Source organism: Colias philodice, chromosome 24 (genome assembly GCF_061535455.1).
Source record: "Colias philodice isolate Cphi_HAF_F1 chromosome 24, ilColPhil1 Martin Lab GWU primary, whole genome shotgun sequence".
Lineage (NCBI taxonomy): Eukaryota > Metazoa > Arthropoda > Insecta > Lepidoptera > Pieridae > Colias > Colias philodice.
Genome location: NC_143109.1, coordinates 5,448,680 through 5,464,540, shown reverse-complemented (window position 1 = coordinate 5,464,540; position 15,861 = coordinate 5,448,680). Strand labels below are relative to the sequence as shown.

Here is a 15,861-nt window from a genome sequence, read left to right as displayed (position 1 = left end):
GTTTGTGGATCAATATCATATCAAATAGCTTTTATTTATAGAAATTATAATCTGATTCCGAAAGCTCGTTCGCCTGCACTGTTCTCCACTTTTTCCATACTTCTTAGTATAATTCGTAAATTCTGTAATAATACAGTTAAGTTCGGTTCTACAATGTTATGTTCACGATTAGTACAAAGTACACTATTTGGGTAGTATTAATTATTAATTATTATTAATATAATACACGCATTTGCACCTCATATTTCCGATAAAATTATTATTTTTCAAATAGGTATCTTCAGTACACGCTACATTCTAATTATTCATATTTTTGTTGACACACACATTTAGTTTGTTGGTATATTAATTGTAAATGTTGATATAACAAATTATTAGTTGTGTAAATATGTCTAATTGCTAGCAGTGCGTCATAACTCGTAATATGTATGTATTTATTAATACATATTTTATATTAGGTCCATATTTTTATGTATGGAAACTGTAATTTAAAAATGTAGGGTAGATTTTTAATTTCCAATCTAAACTTACGTTTATGTATTCACAATATTAATATCAGGGATGCTTTGTACATTCATAAATCAAACCTATAGTATCTCGGAGCAATTAATATAGTATCTTCTATGATGACTGAAAACTTTTGTTTATAAAACCCTATTAAAAAACTGTCCCCTAAAACACCCCACATCCTCAAACGAATAACCACCCTCACCACTACACAATAAGGTTGACATTCCAGAAATGTTGCCTCCAATGCATGGGCGGCACATCGATCGGCAAAGCGCGCGGCGGGTCCGCGTGCAATCTCCCCATCAGCGGCAAAAGCGCTGAGCAGCTGCTAGCGGCGGACGCGTATTCCCAGTGTTGTAAGGTAAGAAGCTGCTGAAAGATATATATGTATATAAGTATAAAATATGTATAAAGGCCTGAATAGCAACTGCTAACGGTGGACGCGTACTTGCAGTGTTTGCAATACAAGATAAGCTGAAGCCGCTGAAAGGTATAAATAAAAAAAGTTTATGAAGCCGTAAAGCGCTGAACAGCTGATAGCGTTGGATGAATACGTGTACGCGTAGTGTTGTAAGGTAAACTAAAGCTGCTGAAAGGTATAAATGTATAAACATGTTCTTTTCAGATTGTTTGTTTTTACAGTGGATTTGAGTTGAAGGGTTCTGTAACGTTTATGTTGATTGCAACTAAGATTGCAATCTACATATATGTTAAAAGAAGTTGTAAACAGTGAAGCCTACTGTCATAATCATAAAGGTGATTTTGGCTTAACTACTACCTACTTTGATTATTGACTCTTGAAGTAGGTAGTATAACCACGTACTACTAAATATTTAACTGGTACCGTATTACTGTTATTATTTTATGTTACAAATTTATAATTTTCTTACAGAACTCAGCAAGGCAAGATTCTTCACCAAGACCTACAGCCCCACGACCAGTTTTCAAAGATGAGGGTAAGAAACTATGTTAAAGTATTTTATGAAATATTTTGTAATTGCATATTTACAAAATTACAATCATTTAAGTACCTTCTACAACAATAACGTTAAACAAAGTTTTTGTTGGTGTGTAATAATGGATAGAAAGATCCAGAATGTCTTACAACATTATTTTAAATCTCAGTACAATAAACTTTTCTGACAATTTTCTGTTATTTTCAGATGTATATTCAGTTTGTGAAGAATATGCTCCCAATGAGCTATGTGCCCACCATTGCATCCCGATACCGGGGTCTTATAAGTGTGAATGCAATCCAGGGTTCATGCTTATGTCTGATGGAAAGAATTGTAAAGAGGTAAGATTGTGAGATAGGAGTATTTTTGGATTTGTTATACATGTAAAGTACTAGTTATTAATAAGAAAAAAAAAATTATGGTATGAAGTTTGGAAAAAAATAATTATGGGTTAATGCTTCATGTTCAGGATTTAATAATATTATTAAAGCCGTCTGTTTAAGAATTTAAAAACATCGAGATTTTTAAACGTAATTAAAGCACTCATGCACGTTATGCAATCACGAAACAAAAATCGAAAATGATACAATCTTTTTGAAAATAATACTGATACTAATATTAGCACAATAGACTATGAAAATAATACTGATACTAATAATAGCACGTTTAACATACAATTGACTTAAAAATAATATGATTAATGTTAATAATTCAACAGGTGACGAAGAACAGATGCAAGCCACACAACCCGTGCCAACACAAATGTAACGACAACGGTATCGAAGTAAAGTGCTCCTGCAGACGTGGATATCAACTCATGCAAGATGGAAAGTCTTGCGAGGGTAAGTTAAATCATTACTATACTACGCTTATCTAAACTAAACACACAAAAAATAGGAATGGATACAAGAAGGGAAAACTTGATGATGAAGATCATGGGGAAGGCGTATGAGGTTGAGTTGTAGTTGATTTGACAGAAAAAACACCAAAAAACAATTACTACACTACACTTAACTGTATCACTAAACAAACGGAAATAATAGGAATGGAGGAAAATGGTATACAACGTTTAGCGTTGGATAAATAATAACAGTGCATCCATAAAATATGGATCGGAAAAGATAGGAAAGATGTATGAACGGCGACGTCTACCTGGATTCGTTAGAACTAAAAAATATATTGGTAATGTACTTCAAAAATATGAGGTGAACAGAAATAATTGTAGTTGTTTTTATTAGTTTAACTTTATACAATACTATTTCTAACGATCTCTCCTTATTCTATTCCGTAATTTTATATGCAGTTTCCAACCAAATTATTGATATTGATATTATCTTTATTTAATTTAAGGACTTGGTTTCCAGATATCGACGAATGCTCGCTAGACCCTCCAGTATGTCTCCCAAACACGCAATGCCATAACATTCTCGGCTCTTACAAATGTATCCCCTTGAAGCATTCCAAGAGCCAGGATAAGGGGCAGTGTCCGAGTGGTTTCACCAGGAACCTGGCTAATAATGCTTGTGATGGTAAGGTTTTTTTTTTCATTTATAATTTTTATTGTAGATTTCGGATTCAATAAAAGTCTTTTTAATATTAATCATAGTTTGAATGGTTGTTTATCATCACAATCTTGTATCGGTAGAAACTATTTTTGTTTATTATTGCATTTCAATTTATTTCCAGAACAAGTGATTTTGATAGTTCTGTTTGTTCTGTTTTAACGTGCTATTAGCAAATTCGTGTTTTGTTGTCGTTGATAATGCTATAATGATATTGTCATTTTGGCACTCCACCACGATTTAATTCAAAAAGTTTAACACAGGGATTCAATAACCTTTAATAAATTCCGATCCTGGTGATACATGAAAATGTTGGAAACATTACACATGGTAATTTTGTTAATAATTAATTATGAAAGAGACAAAGAGAAAGAGAGGACCTACATCTGACCCTTGTGGAACTCCAAAATTGTATTTCATTGATTAAAATTCATTATAATTAAACCACTGTGCACCCGAACTATTGAACCCATATAACCATATTTTTCACATTTTGTAGCAATTACACGATACGATACCTTGTCAAAAGTCTTGCTAAAATCTGTGCATCAAAATATAACATGAACTTGATTTCACACGTCTAATACCTGAACATTGATATTATCAAGCTATATAGCTTTTGTTGTGGTTGACATTATTATTTATAGAATTAATGTTGTAAATAGAAACATCCAGGTTTATAAAAAATCGTAGTTTACGACTTTCGAATTTAGTTACGAGTGTTGAATAAGAATTTTTGCGTGTGTTTGTTACTGAGCTCTTTTACAGCTGGACTGATTTTAATGCTAGTTATTACATTATAAATAAATATATTCGGTTTAGGGCCGATTTTTCAATGCTTAGATAAAACTTATTCGTCGTATAATGTATAAAACTACCATTTTAAAAACGTATTCTAATTGCCCGTATTTGACAGTTTACGTGACATTTTAATATTATCGTGTAATACTTTATTGGACGGATAAGTTTTATCCAAGCATTGAAAAATCGGCCCTTAACATAATATCAATCAGCAGATATTAAGTTTTTATGACCATTGTTACGTTTGAGTAAATTTTTTTGCGAGAGAGTTTTCCATACTTTATCTGACAAATAAGTCTCTCTCCTCCCAGACATAAACGAGTGCAAGTTGCCCAACCCCCCCTGCCCCCCCTACCTATGCACGAACACGATCGGCGGGTATGCTTGTGGGGGTACCCCGGGGGATCCCGCCAACCTCCCGCGGAGGGAGGAGCGGTGTCCTCCCGGCTTCAGGGCGGGGAGGGAGGAGGAGTGCGATGGTATGTATGTCACTATACACTAATAAAGGGAGCTTGCAATAACGAGTGCAATCTCCCCAAAACACCTATTCACCATGGGAATTATTATAAAAAACATGCTCAAAAATATTAATTAAAATTGTAGCTAAAAAATAAATTTCAATATTATGGACAATAAAATGATGTTAAAAAAAGTAACTGAGAAAATTGAATTTAATATTGACCAGCTTATTTTGATAAAGACAGACTTTAAATTTTTTCATTCCGAAGAAATTTCAATCAAGAAACGCTGCTCAAACTGTCAATAGAATATAAAATTATATTTAATGAATATTTATATATTCTTTTTAATATTATTATATTTAATAATATTATATTTATGATGGCCAGCAATCCAATTACCAAAAATCCAAAAAATACAGAATCTTTAAAAAGCATTTCAAATATTATTAATTTGAATGCCACATCCAAACCACATCATATTAACCCAAGAAAATACACATAACTAAAACTTACAGACGTAGACGAATGTGCAATGAACAAAGACGACTGTAACAAGATATCGCAGTTCTGTATAAACACGCGCGGTTCCTTCCACTGTCAGGACAAAGGGTCACAGCATTGCCCGCCTGGCTTTAAGAGTAATAGGAGTACTAATAAATGTGAAGGTGAGTAATGAAATAAGCGGGATTGAGAAGATTCCCTACTGTTATAAGGTTTGTAATTTCTAAATGAACACAAACATAAATCAGAAAACCACAGAAAATACAAAGGTTCAGAATGTGTAGCTTATATTTTAAGTAAGAAGATAATATGCAGAGACACTTCTGGTAGAGACGAATATCTGAATAATTTATTTAATTTTAAACTTTCAACCCTTTTGTTGTAAATTAGGTATATTGTTCTTTTCAAAAATTGGTGAATCCTTTGAAGAATGTGACAAAAAGATGTAATTATCCTTCATGTTATCCATCCTCCATGAAATGTACATAGGTAGTTCAAGATTTAGTTGTTGAAATGTATCACAAGTAAATGTAAAACAAGCAGATTTGAGTTTTTCGTTTTGAATTGATTCGGTTTCTTTATTTTTTGTTTGTTTTATAGATATCGATGAATGCGAAGAAAATGAAGACATTTGCAAACCGAATGAGATCTGTGTCAACGTGCCTGGAGAGTATGACTGTAAACCTAAACATAGGTATGATATTAAATTGTTACTTGAAACCTAAGCTTGAAACTAAAGAACCTGATTCTCAATACAATGTTTCCAACAAATAAATAGGTACTATATAATTGTACCTAAAATTTGATGATATGAATATCTCTAGTCAACTAGGAGGTAACTATGAATTACTAATAGACTACAGGCCCGTGTTGAAAAAATTATGGGTCATTTGACCCACCAGGGGCCTTAGACAAAGTAACAATTAGGTAAAAAACGATAACGAAGTTAGAAAAGGCAAAAATGTATGGGATTGACATACGTCGCGTTAGATCACGTGGTCTATCTAATGTCAATCCCATATATTTTTCCTTTTCTAACTTCGTTATCGTTTTTCAATTGTTACTTTGTCTACAGGGCCTGGTGACCTATCTAGAACGATATAAGAGCATAAAATAATAAAATTCAGCACTATGACGTCACTTGTAAGCTGTCCACCTGAGTGCAGATGAGAATTCGAAGGTTCAGGTAGAGATTTTCTCCCCTTGTCTCCATGATTTTTGTACGGCGTTGCGGAATAATTGATTAAAAGAAGTATAGAAATAGTATGACACAGATGCCGTACAAAATCAAATGACCAAATTTACCCCGGCAATTACTGTCGAAAAATAAAAATAAATTCCGACTTTGTGGACCACCATTTTTGTACGGCATCTGTGTCATACTATTTCTATACTGCTTTTAAGCCATTATTCCCCAACGCCGTACAAAAATCATGGAGACAAGGGGAGAAAATCTCTACCTGAACTTTCGAATTCTCATCTGCACTTAGGTGGACAGCTTACGAGTGACGTCATAGTGCTGAATCTTATTATTGCACGCCTCATAAGCGAAGCGTTGAGGTGGGTACTACTGTCACTTCGCGCAAAACATCTGATTTTTCAAACTTAAAATGTCTTTATGTATCATACATTGCACTTGTAAGATAATACATACACACACATATTAAGAAAAAACACTATTTTTAACGTTCATGATATTTTTGATGTCATTTTTGTTTTTAAACTAGTTAAAAAACAGTTTAAAAAAGTTCTGTCTTGGACGTCCGTGTGTCTGTATGTGCGGATCCTTTTTCTTGTTAACACGATAGCGACCGAAATACTTTACTAATCGAGTCTTTTTTTTTCTCTTACGCTTGAGTATGCTCAGGAATAGAACCCTTTCATTTTTTAGGGTCTGATTCGATGTGGTTTAATTGTTATTAAATAAACAAAAATAATAATTAATAAATATTTATTAAAAAAAAATTATGAGGCGTGCACTTTTGGATTTTCCAAATTATGCTCTTATATCATTCTAGATAGGTGAGGTGGTGGGTCAAATGACCCATAATTTTTTCAACATGGGCCTGTAGTCTATAAGGTGAAAATATTTGATTTTGTTATAAGATGTATTAATTGCTGCATTTCTAAATTTTCAGTAAAGCAGCCAAATCGTCATGTCCAGATGGTATGAGAGAGAATCCAGATACGAAAGTATGCGAAGGTAAGAATGTAGAACATTTATTTTAACAGTTCAGAATTTCTCTGTAGGTATAAATTTGATGAAATTTAATTTTCACTGTCTCTACGAGCTATTAGTTATATCTAAACATCTGAATTTGATCTTTGAGGATTTTGATATTGATTATTTGGAAGATTTTTTTAATCATGGAAGAAGTTTTGCAATTCAGTTGAAATTTACATTAAATTTGGAATTACTTAATTTGGATTTTTTTCTTATATCCTTGAAGGAAATTACTGAACCAATTTGTCCGAAATTTAAATTAATCTTACCAACAACCTTTATTTTAATTCTAGACTATTTCAAATAGATTTCCACCATTTCAGATATAGACGAATGTGCAGAAGGCACGCACTTATGTGACCAGTATCAGAACTGTTTGAATACAAATGCTAGTCATGAGTGCATTTGTAAGGAGGGCTTCGAGTTGGACCATACTACTGGAGCTTGTGTTGGTAAGTACTTTATTTATAGCACTTTTAGCTATCTATTTAAGATTTTTCCTTTGTAGTTCATATTATTGACAAAATTTTTAAGGAACCTGGTTACTTATATTGCAGAAGTTATGGCTTCAATATTTAAAGCATCATGAGGAATTATTAATTCTTATTTAGCCAATTTTTCACAAGAATTCGAAATCCGGTGATAGATTTTTTTTGGTTCTTCGACTTTTTTCCGTTATTTTTGTACATTCAATTAATCTGAATCTGTTTACCTAATTGAATCATACATATGTTATTGATGTTTCTATAATTTAATTTTATAATTTATATTAACAGTCCAAAAATAATAATTTCAGATATAAACGAATGCGCAACCGACCAAAACACTTGCATCCCAGAATCACAGCGCTGCGACAACACAGTCGGCTCTTATCTCTGTATACGTTTCATCTCCTGTGGTACTGGGTATATCCTTCACCACTCCACTAGTACTTGTGAAGGTTAGTTTATAATAACTAGGTTACTTTTCTGTATGGAATAAAACTATGCGTAGGTATATTTGGTTTTTGATAATTGTCAAATAATTATGAAGTTAAGTAATAGTACTTGAAAACTTAATAATTATTTTTATTTTATTTATAACACAAATAACAATCGAAATATTGAAAGTACGATATTTAATATTATCTTATGTACGAATATTTATACATTTCAAGTAGAAAACCAAATTATTTTATCTTAATTTTATTTCTTATTTTGTAAGATATAAAATTTGACAATATGATCACTGATCATACTATCCAATTTTCAAAAATATAAAAAAAAAGATTTTAGACAACCCATAAATGTAAAATTCCAAAAGAAACCCAAATATTTGTTACATCTTTTATGAAATAAAATTAATAAAATACATTTATACAAAACCTACAGACATAGACGAGTGCGCGATCGGCACGCACAACTGCGCACGCGCAGGCCCCGAGTACCACTGCGTCAATATACCCGGCTCCTTCCGTTGTCAAAAAACCCACCCCACCACACCACCCCCACGACCACAACCGGAATACGAATACGAGTATTATGATACTGAGTGAGTGTTTCATTTTAAAACTGATTTAATTTTACTAAAATCTAAAATTACAAAACAAGTTTTGTTATCACATTAAAAATTCTTGTCCTGCCAAAAGTGAACATTTAATAATGGATATAAGCTCGATTTTTTTTTCGTAAATAATTATGTTTAAAGTAGCTTCGATAGGATGTTTCTATATTCCCTCTCTATTTATTTATTCACCAATTTACTATATCAACTATACTATTAAAACTAGCCAAAAATCTAAATATGAAGCTGCATCAATTACTTATTTATTCGCTTCATTTAAAAAAAACACTTAAAATTATTTACAGCGATGAAATAGAAGGTGCTAAAAATAACACCGAGGCAGAAACAACAACAACACCTCAACCAGAACCAACAACAATCACAGTATCATCGAGCACAACTAGTACAACACCTGAACCACCAAAAACGGAAAAGGAACCGGAAATCGATAATAACATCGACGTCAACGAACCAAAGAAAGAAGAACGAATAGACGCGCCACAACCAACTGAAGTAACTAAAACAGAGCCAAAAGAAGCAGATAGAGATATATATCACTTCGATCCAGAAAACGAACCAAAAAAGCCAGAAATACCAGAAGAACCAGAATATCCTGTCACTTATCCAGATATTAAACCTACAGAAAGTACACAACCAACACCAACGTCTCCTAAAATGGTATATGTGGATGTTGGTGAAGGAACTGCGATAGTGAAAGGTGATAAAAAAGATGATGGGTCTGTAGAAGTGAATACTAAAGATTTACCGAAGAATGAATGGACTGTAATACACGGGAAGCCAACGGATTGTCAGCCTGGGTTTGAATTAGATGAATATGGAGCTTGTTTTGGTAAGATATCCTTTTTATTTAATGTTTGCTCTTTTATTGATAGCTTTTCTTAAAATGATTCGTTCATAAAAATAATTTAAAGGTTAAATTTGCAAATACAATACATATTCAAATAACTATTACTTTACAGTAGGTGTATTAATTTCGCTTATTTTTTTTAAATATATTGTATTTTAATTACTTTACCTGTTTGCCAAGGCTTCCAAATATCAACAAAGTTTTAAAAAAAATCCTTAGATGCAAACGCTTAACTATTAATAGTGTTTTGAAATTTCTAGTTTTCATTATTAACTTAAATAATCATTAATTCCATAGACATCGACGAATGTGCAACAAACAGACACACATGCTCAGGCTTAACTGAAACGTGTAGAAACACTATGGGTGGTTATCTGTGTGAGTGTGCTTACGGATTCCGTCGAGATTTGTCCACCGGTATCTGTGTGTTCATTATCACATCGACTTCGCCTTCGACTACATTAACACCTTCGACCACTTCGACTACTTCTACTACAACTTCAACTACTACGTCAACGACTTCGACTACGACTCCAGCACCCACAAGTTCGACTTCGACTACAACCAGCACTGTCGCACCGCCAACTTCTTCAACTAGAAGTGAGTTATCTTACATTTTATTATTATCAACATCAAATACACTTATTGTTGTTACAAATATTTTATTAATTGAATCTCTGCATATTTTCTGTCTTTGCACAATATTGGATTTCGTTTATGTTATGTAGTAAGTAATTTTGAAACATACTTGTAATCTTTAGCTTAAACATCATATTATTATTGTTAAATAATTATGTCATATCAGTATCTATGAAATCATTTTAAATACTTTTTATTACTTTTACCTTCTTTAGACCATTTATTATAATAATTTTTAGATTACTTCTGGGGCTATCCAGACTACCGGCCAGTGAAAACAAGACCGTTCATCCCCATGACAACTTGTGACGCTGGTTATCGGTATAACGTACGACTTGGTACATGCGAGGGTAAGTTCAATGACCTTTTTCTATATCGTTTGTAATAGAATATACGATTTTATTTTGACGTGACAACGTCTCAAATTAGGTTGCGACTGGGAGTCACTTATGAAAAAGTGTAACGCTCGGTAACGTTACGATGAGTCACCGAACGAGAGAGAGGCCCGCCGAATGCCTTGCGTCTCTCTCCCACTCAACTATGATCGAGAAAAAGACGTTGTCACGTAAAATCTTCGCCCGTAAAACCGACTTTACAGGCAACCATTTTTTATGTATGAATTTTTAATAACAGTGTTAACTTTTAGCAAAATTTTCATCCTCTACTGGCAATTTTTCAAACGATGTGTGTGACAATTTGTGAATTTTGATATTGAAGATTGCTGCATTTCCTTTCCTTAGTTTTTCAATTTAAAAGTAGACTCATTCGTCGTCATTATTTTTATTTCTCGTTCGTATTGAATCATTTATGTTAAATGTATCAATTAAGAATATATAGACGAATGTACAACGGGGAACGTACCATCATTAAATAAATAAATATTATGGAAACCAGATGGCTGATAAACATACATCTATATACAGGGTGTAATCGTTAAGTGTGCACAGGCGATTATTCCGTAACTATTGCAGATATCAAAAAACTTTAAACTGATATCGAAAGTACTTAACCTAATGAGTAAAATGGCCATAATAAATTTTTAAAAATAAAACGAGAAATAACCAAAAATGTTACATTAAACGCTCCCATACAATTTATTTCCCATACATTTTGTATTCATAGTAGATTTTCGAAGTGACGTCCTTATTGTGCAATACAATGAGGAGGTCTATTTACAGTTTCTAAATGAACTTCCCTCCAAATTTGCGAAGTATTTAAAGCAGAAAACCAAAAAAACAAAAAAAAAGCTAAAATCTTTCATATTAAATGTATAGGTTGATCCAAAAGTAATGATAATTGGGTATTTCCTGTGCACATAAAAATATAAAATAAATGTTTTATGCTTGCTCATGTAATCACTAAGTTATCACAAAAAAATTATATCTACAGGCCACGTTTCCAAGTATTAACATTAATTTTAATGTGAACAGTGCGAGCCAGAATGTTTCCCGACGAAAAGAAGAAACAACGATTCGACATTTAGAGGGTGAATTTCTAAATTTTTAATGAGATCAGGATAATTTTTTGTCACGATTTGTAACCATGGGCGTTACCTGGGTTCACCATGTTTATGCTGAAACCAAGAAACAATCAATGGCCTGGATGCGAGCTTCCAAAGTGACGGTGAAGATTTTCAAAGTGAAAATTAGTGGGATAGATTAAAGCCGTAGTTTTTTGGGACGCTGAAGAAATGTGGAATATTTTAAGAAGGTAGCCACTACTACACAGGGCTCTTACTATACAGACCAAATTAAAAGATTGCGGGTAGGTTAGTAAGAAAAAGAGACATGGCAAACTTCGGTCTTGAATGTTGGTTCACCAAGACAACGCACCAGATCACAAAGCGTCAGTTGCGATGGCTGCCAATCAAAAGTCGGCATTGAAAATGCTTGAACGCCCACCCTGTTTGTAAGATCTAGCTCCTAGTTAATTCTATCTCTTACCTCGGCACAAGAAACACCGTCGATACAAGAAATTTTAAGACGACAGCGAAGTGATGGCCGATTTTGAGGGGTTTTTGTAGATGAAGTCAAAGTTTTTTTTTTCTAAGTTAAGGAAAAAAAATATCGAAGTATATTATCTAGTTAGAAGACTATCTAGAGAAATACATAATTATTTTAACTGTAATGACCTTGTTTAATATTGATTATCATTACTTTTGGATCAACCCATGTACATGGGATATTATTCATATCTCATACTAAATGTATGGGAGGGTTTAAAGTTAATTTTTTAGATATTTCTCGTATTATTTATAAAAATTTATTATGGCCATTTTACTCATTAGGTTAAGTACTTTCGATATCAGTTTAAAGTTTTTTGATATCTGTAATAGTTACGGAATAATCGCCTGTGCACACTTAACGATTACACCCTGTATATAAAACTCAAAGGTGACTGATATAGTGATCTATCAACGCACAGCCCAAACCACTGGACGTATCGGGCTGAAATTTGGCATGCAGGTAGATGTCATAACGTAGGCGTCCCCTAAGAGGAGAAGGATTTTGATCAATTCTACCCCCAAGGGGATAAAATAGGGGATGAAAATTATTACCATGAAAATTTTTCTTTCCCACGCAGGCGAAGCTGCGGGCAACAGCTAGTATAATATAATTTTAAATAAATACTTATATCAATGTTTAATTCTTTCTTTCCTACCCAAAGATGTGGACGAATGTACCACGGGCAAAGCGAACTGTGCCGTGGGTGAAGTGTGCGTGAACACATTGGGCGGGTACCGCTGCGAGTGCGCGCCGCACTGGCGGCTCGACGCGCGCCGGCAGCGCTGCGTGCCGCACAGTGGGGGGGGCTTCCCCCAGGGGTACGGGAACCAGCCGGGTGAGTGGGCTAGGGGGGCATTATCACTATCATCAACATATTCATTAGCGCTAACACCGTTTTTTTTTCAAGTGGGGAAATCTTGCGATACCCACGGCTCCCGGGGAAGGAGCCGTGGGTTATGTCGGATTCCTACCGACTAAAACCCCACCGTGTACCAACGCGCTGCTTTAGACGGGATGCGGGTACACATTCGCAGTCTTCCGCATGTCCCGCCCAGCAGTTGCCCGTTTCTAGGCCCTCCGCTACTTGCCCGTTTCCAGGCCCTCCGCCAAATGCCCACCCCGGGGCGGCGCAAGCTGTACACGAACTCACGCCACAGCGCTAACACCAACATTCACTTCATTAACAATATCACTATCACCACCATTATCTCCATCAACATTATTATAATCTTCACCATCACTATTATCACAATCGCCATTAAAATCACGATCATCTTCAGCACTATCTTGAGCATTACCACCTCCTTCGTTAAGACCATTATCAGAATCACTATCATTACCACCATCATTTTCACAACTACAGACCGAACTGTACTATCAGCGAAGTGTGCGTTGATACAACGTGCGTTATCTTTGTGAATGCGTACCACACTCGTGACTAGAAAAACGCAAACGGTTGTTAATACCAAACATCTCATCGTATTTTATTACTATAGAAGAAGTAGTTTAATTCTAAAATTATATTCTTATCTTCAGTGTACAATATTATTAATTGCTTTGCTAATGCAAATCATTATTTTTTTCCAGAATATTCTCCAGTGGATCCTCAGGATATAATTCCCAACACACACCACCAAATTCCTGAACCTGATATTACATCTTTTGATCGCGGTGGTCCTGCATCAAGCTGCCCTTGGGGCACTAAATTAGGGGATGATAATACTTGCCAAGGTAATAAAAGACATCTTATTACCTTCAATAATTCTTGTTGAAGGTAATAATGACGACGCGGTTGGCGCAGTGGTAAAGCAACTGCCTACTGAGCCGACGGTCCCGGGTTCGATCCCCGGTCAGGGCAAATATTTGAGTGATGAACTCAATTATTTGTTCTTGGGTCTGGGTGTTATTATCTATATATGTATTTATAATATTATATTTATCGTCGCCTAGTACCCACAACACAAGCCTTTGAGCTTACTGTGGGACTAGGTCGATTTGTGTAATAATGTCCTATAATATTTATTTATTTATTTATTTATTTATTTGTTCCCTGCATTTATAAACATTGCCTCCATTGCTTGCTTTTAAATGTTTTTAAAACATTGCCTCCATTAAAATTCAAAAAGTTTCTTTGTTTAGTTCAACTTTTTAAATAAATATTAACTTTTTTTGCTTACATTATTTCGATACTTAAATAAAAGTCAACATCTTTAACCGACTTCAAAAAAAAGGAGGAGGTTATCAATTCGGCCGGTATGTTTTTTTTTATGTATGTACACCGATTACTCTGTGGTTTCTGAACCGATTTACGTGATTCTTTTTTTGTTCGATGCGGGATGGTGTCGAATTGGTCCCATAAAAATTTTATTCGGATAGGCCCAGTAGTTTTTATTTTATGAGCATTTTTGTCTGTATTTGTAAATGTTGCAAGTGCAAGTTTGAAGTCGGTTGTTTATAACGCAGTTATTGACTTGTATCAAATAAGCTCTAATTTAGGTGTTCATATTTATTTTTTATTTCAGACATAGACGAGTGCGCGACCGGGGAAGCGAAGTGTGGACCTTTACAACTATGCACCAACTTGCCTGGCGGATACACTTGCAGCTGTCCCAAGGGACACCGCCTCATTGGAGACCATCAGTGTGAAGACGTTGATGAGTGTGCGTTAGGTGGTAGTGTGGTACGTGTTTTATTTCTGTTAAATAATTAATTCAAACACCATGTTTTAGCTTCACTTAGCTTTATTAGAGAAAATAACAGTTTACACTTTTACATATAATTAACATTGCTAACCCGCATCTACCATCGTGCCTACTAGAATACAATACAGTGTTGCCAATATAAATGTACACATATTCCAACAATTTCAATTTTATTACATTACAATTTTGAATTATACAAATGTTAAAGTAATCTTACTTTAGTCATTCACAATGCGGTGCTTCGCGCATTTCATGTTGAAAGTCTAGTAAATTCTTATCTATTTGTACAAGATACATTAAAGTTAAAAATATAAAAAAATAGTTCAAAAAGGTATGTCAAAAAGGCGCGGTAAAGGAAATTATGGATTGTATAAGGTGTGTGAAATGGTCCTTCGAGACGGATTTACATTATAAACCTGTGTACTACGTATAATAATTTGTTAAATACGAAATAATAATTGAGATTCAATAGATTGCTCTGCTTTATAGTAGTATACTAAGTAATTGAGGATTTATAAATTACAATTTAATCTATTTTATCATATATTTTCTTAATAAAAATTTCTGTCGTTTTTTAGCCCATTTGCTCCCAAAATGCCGACTGCGTGAACACAGTGGGATCGTATCAATGTCGCTGTCATGAAGGTTTTAGAACTGCTCCCGTTAATGACAAGGTAAAGCATCGTTGAGTATATTAATTTCAATTAATTAAACGTTCTTGGTTTCAATAATATAAGGCTAGAACATTAATTGATAAAAAAAAACACAAACAAATAGAGGACAAAAACAAATAAACTATGGTCCGGGAGCCAGCAGCAGATTTTATGACCAAGTTCCTCTCAAGCGGTAATTAGTAAAATGCATCAAAGTATAGTATTATGAAGCCTCGTGAACGTCAGCTGGAGCTCGGTTGGGGGGAAGAGCGGTTGTAGCCTCCCGTATCAGCTGACGGTTTTTCCACCAAGATACAGCCAGCTGACATATATATTTATCCACAGTTACATATAAGCTATCATCAGGTAAATTTTTGTTTGAGAGGAAATAACGGAAAATAAATTTTTCTTTAAATTTAACTTTCATGTTCGAGAC

The 15,861-nt window shown here is 34.1% G+C and overlaps 1 protein-coding gene across 1 annotated transcript in view; it reads left to right on the top strand.

Moving 5' to 3' along the window:
* Positions 1 to 15,861, top strand: part of LOC149477728 (uncharacterized) — a 35,887-nt gene that overhangs the window by 7,343 nt on the left and 12,683 nt on the right. Inside the window, exons 4-22 of the mRNA XM_089710186.1 lie at positions 740 to 871; positions 1,403 to 1,466; positions 1,674 to 1,807; positions 2,185 to 2,308; positions 2,831 to 2,995; positions 4,141 to 4,308; positions 4,806 to 4,955; positions 5,392 to 5,485; positions 6,930 to 6,994; positions 7,339 to 7,467; positions 7,812 to 7,955; positions 8,386 to 8,545; positions 8,863 to 9,407; positions 9,723 to 10,025; positions 10,304 to 10,414; positions 12,732 to 12,905; positions 13,658 to 13,801; positions 14,593 to 14,750; positions 15,351 to 15,446. Coding sequence (XP_089566312.1) covers positions 740 to 871; positions 1,403 to 1,466; positions 1,674 to 1,807; positions 2,185 to 2,308; positions 2,831 to 2,995; positions 4,141 to 4,308; positions 4,806 to 4,955; positions 5,392 to 5,485; positions 6,930 to 6,994; positions 7,339 to 7,467; positions 7,812 to 7,955; positions 8,386 to 8,545; positions 8,863 to 9,407; positions 9,723 to 10,025; positions 10,304 to 10,414; positions 12,732 to 12,905; positions 13,658 to 13,801; positions 14,593 to 14,750; positions 15,351 to 15,446 — 3,060 coding nt within the window. The remainder of the gene's footprint in view (positions 1 to 739; positions 872 to 1,402; positions 1,467 to 1,673; positions 1,808 to 2,184; positions 2,309 to 2,830; positions 2,996 to 4,140; positions 4,309 to 4,805; positions 4,956 to 5,391; positions 5,486 to 6,929; positions 6,995 to 7,338; positions 7,468 to 7,811; positions 7,956 to 8,385; positions 8,546 to 8,862; positions 9,408 to 9,722; positions 10,026 to 10,303; positions 10,415 to 12,731; positions 12,906 to 13,657; positions 13,802 to 14,592; positions 14,751 to 15,350; positions 15,447 to 15,861) is intronic.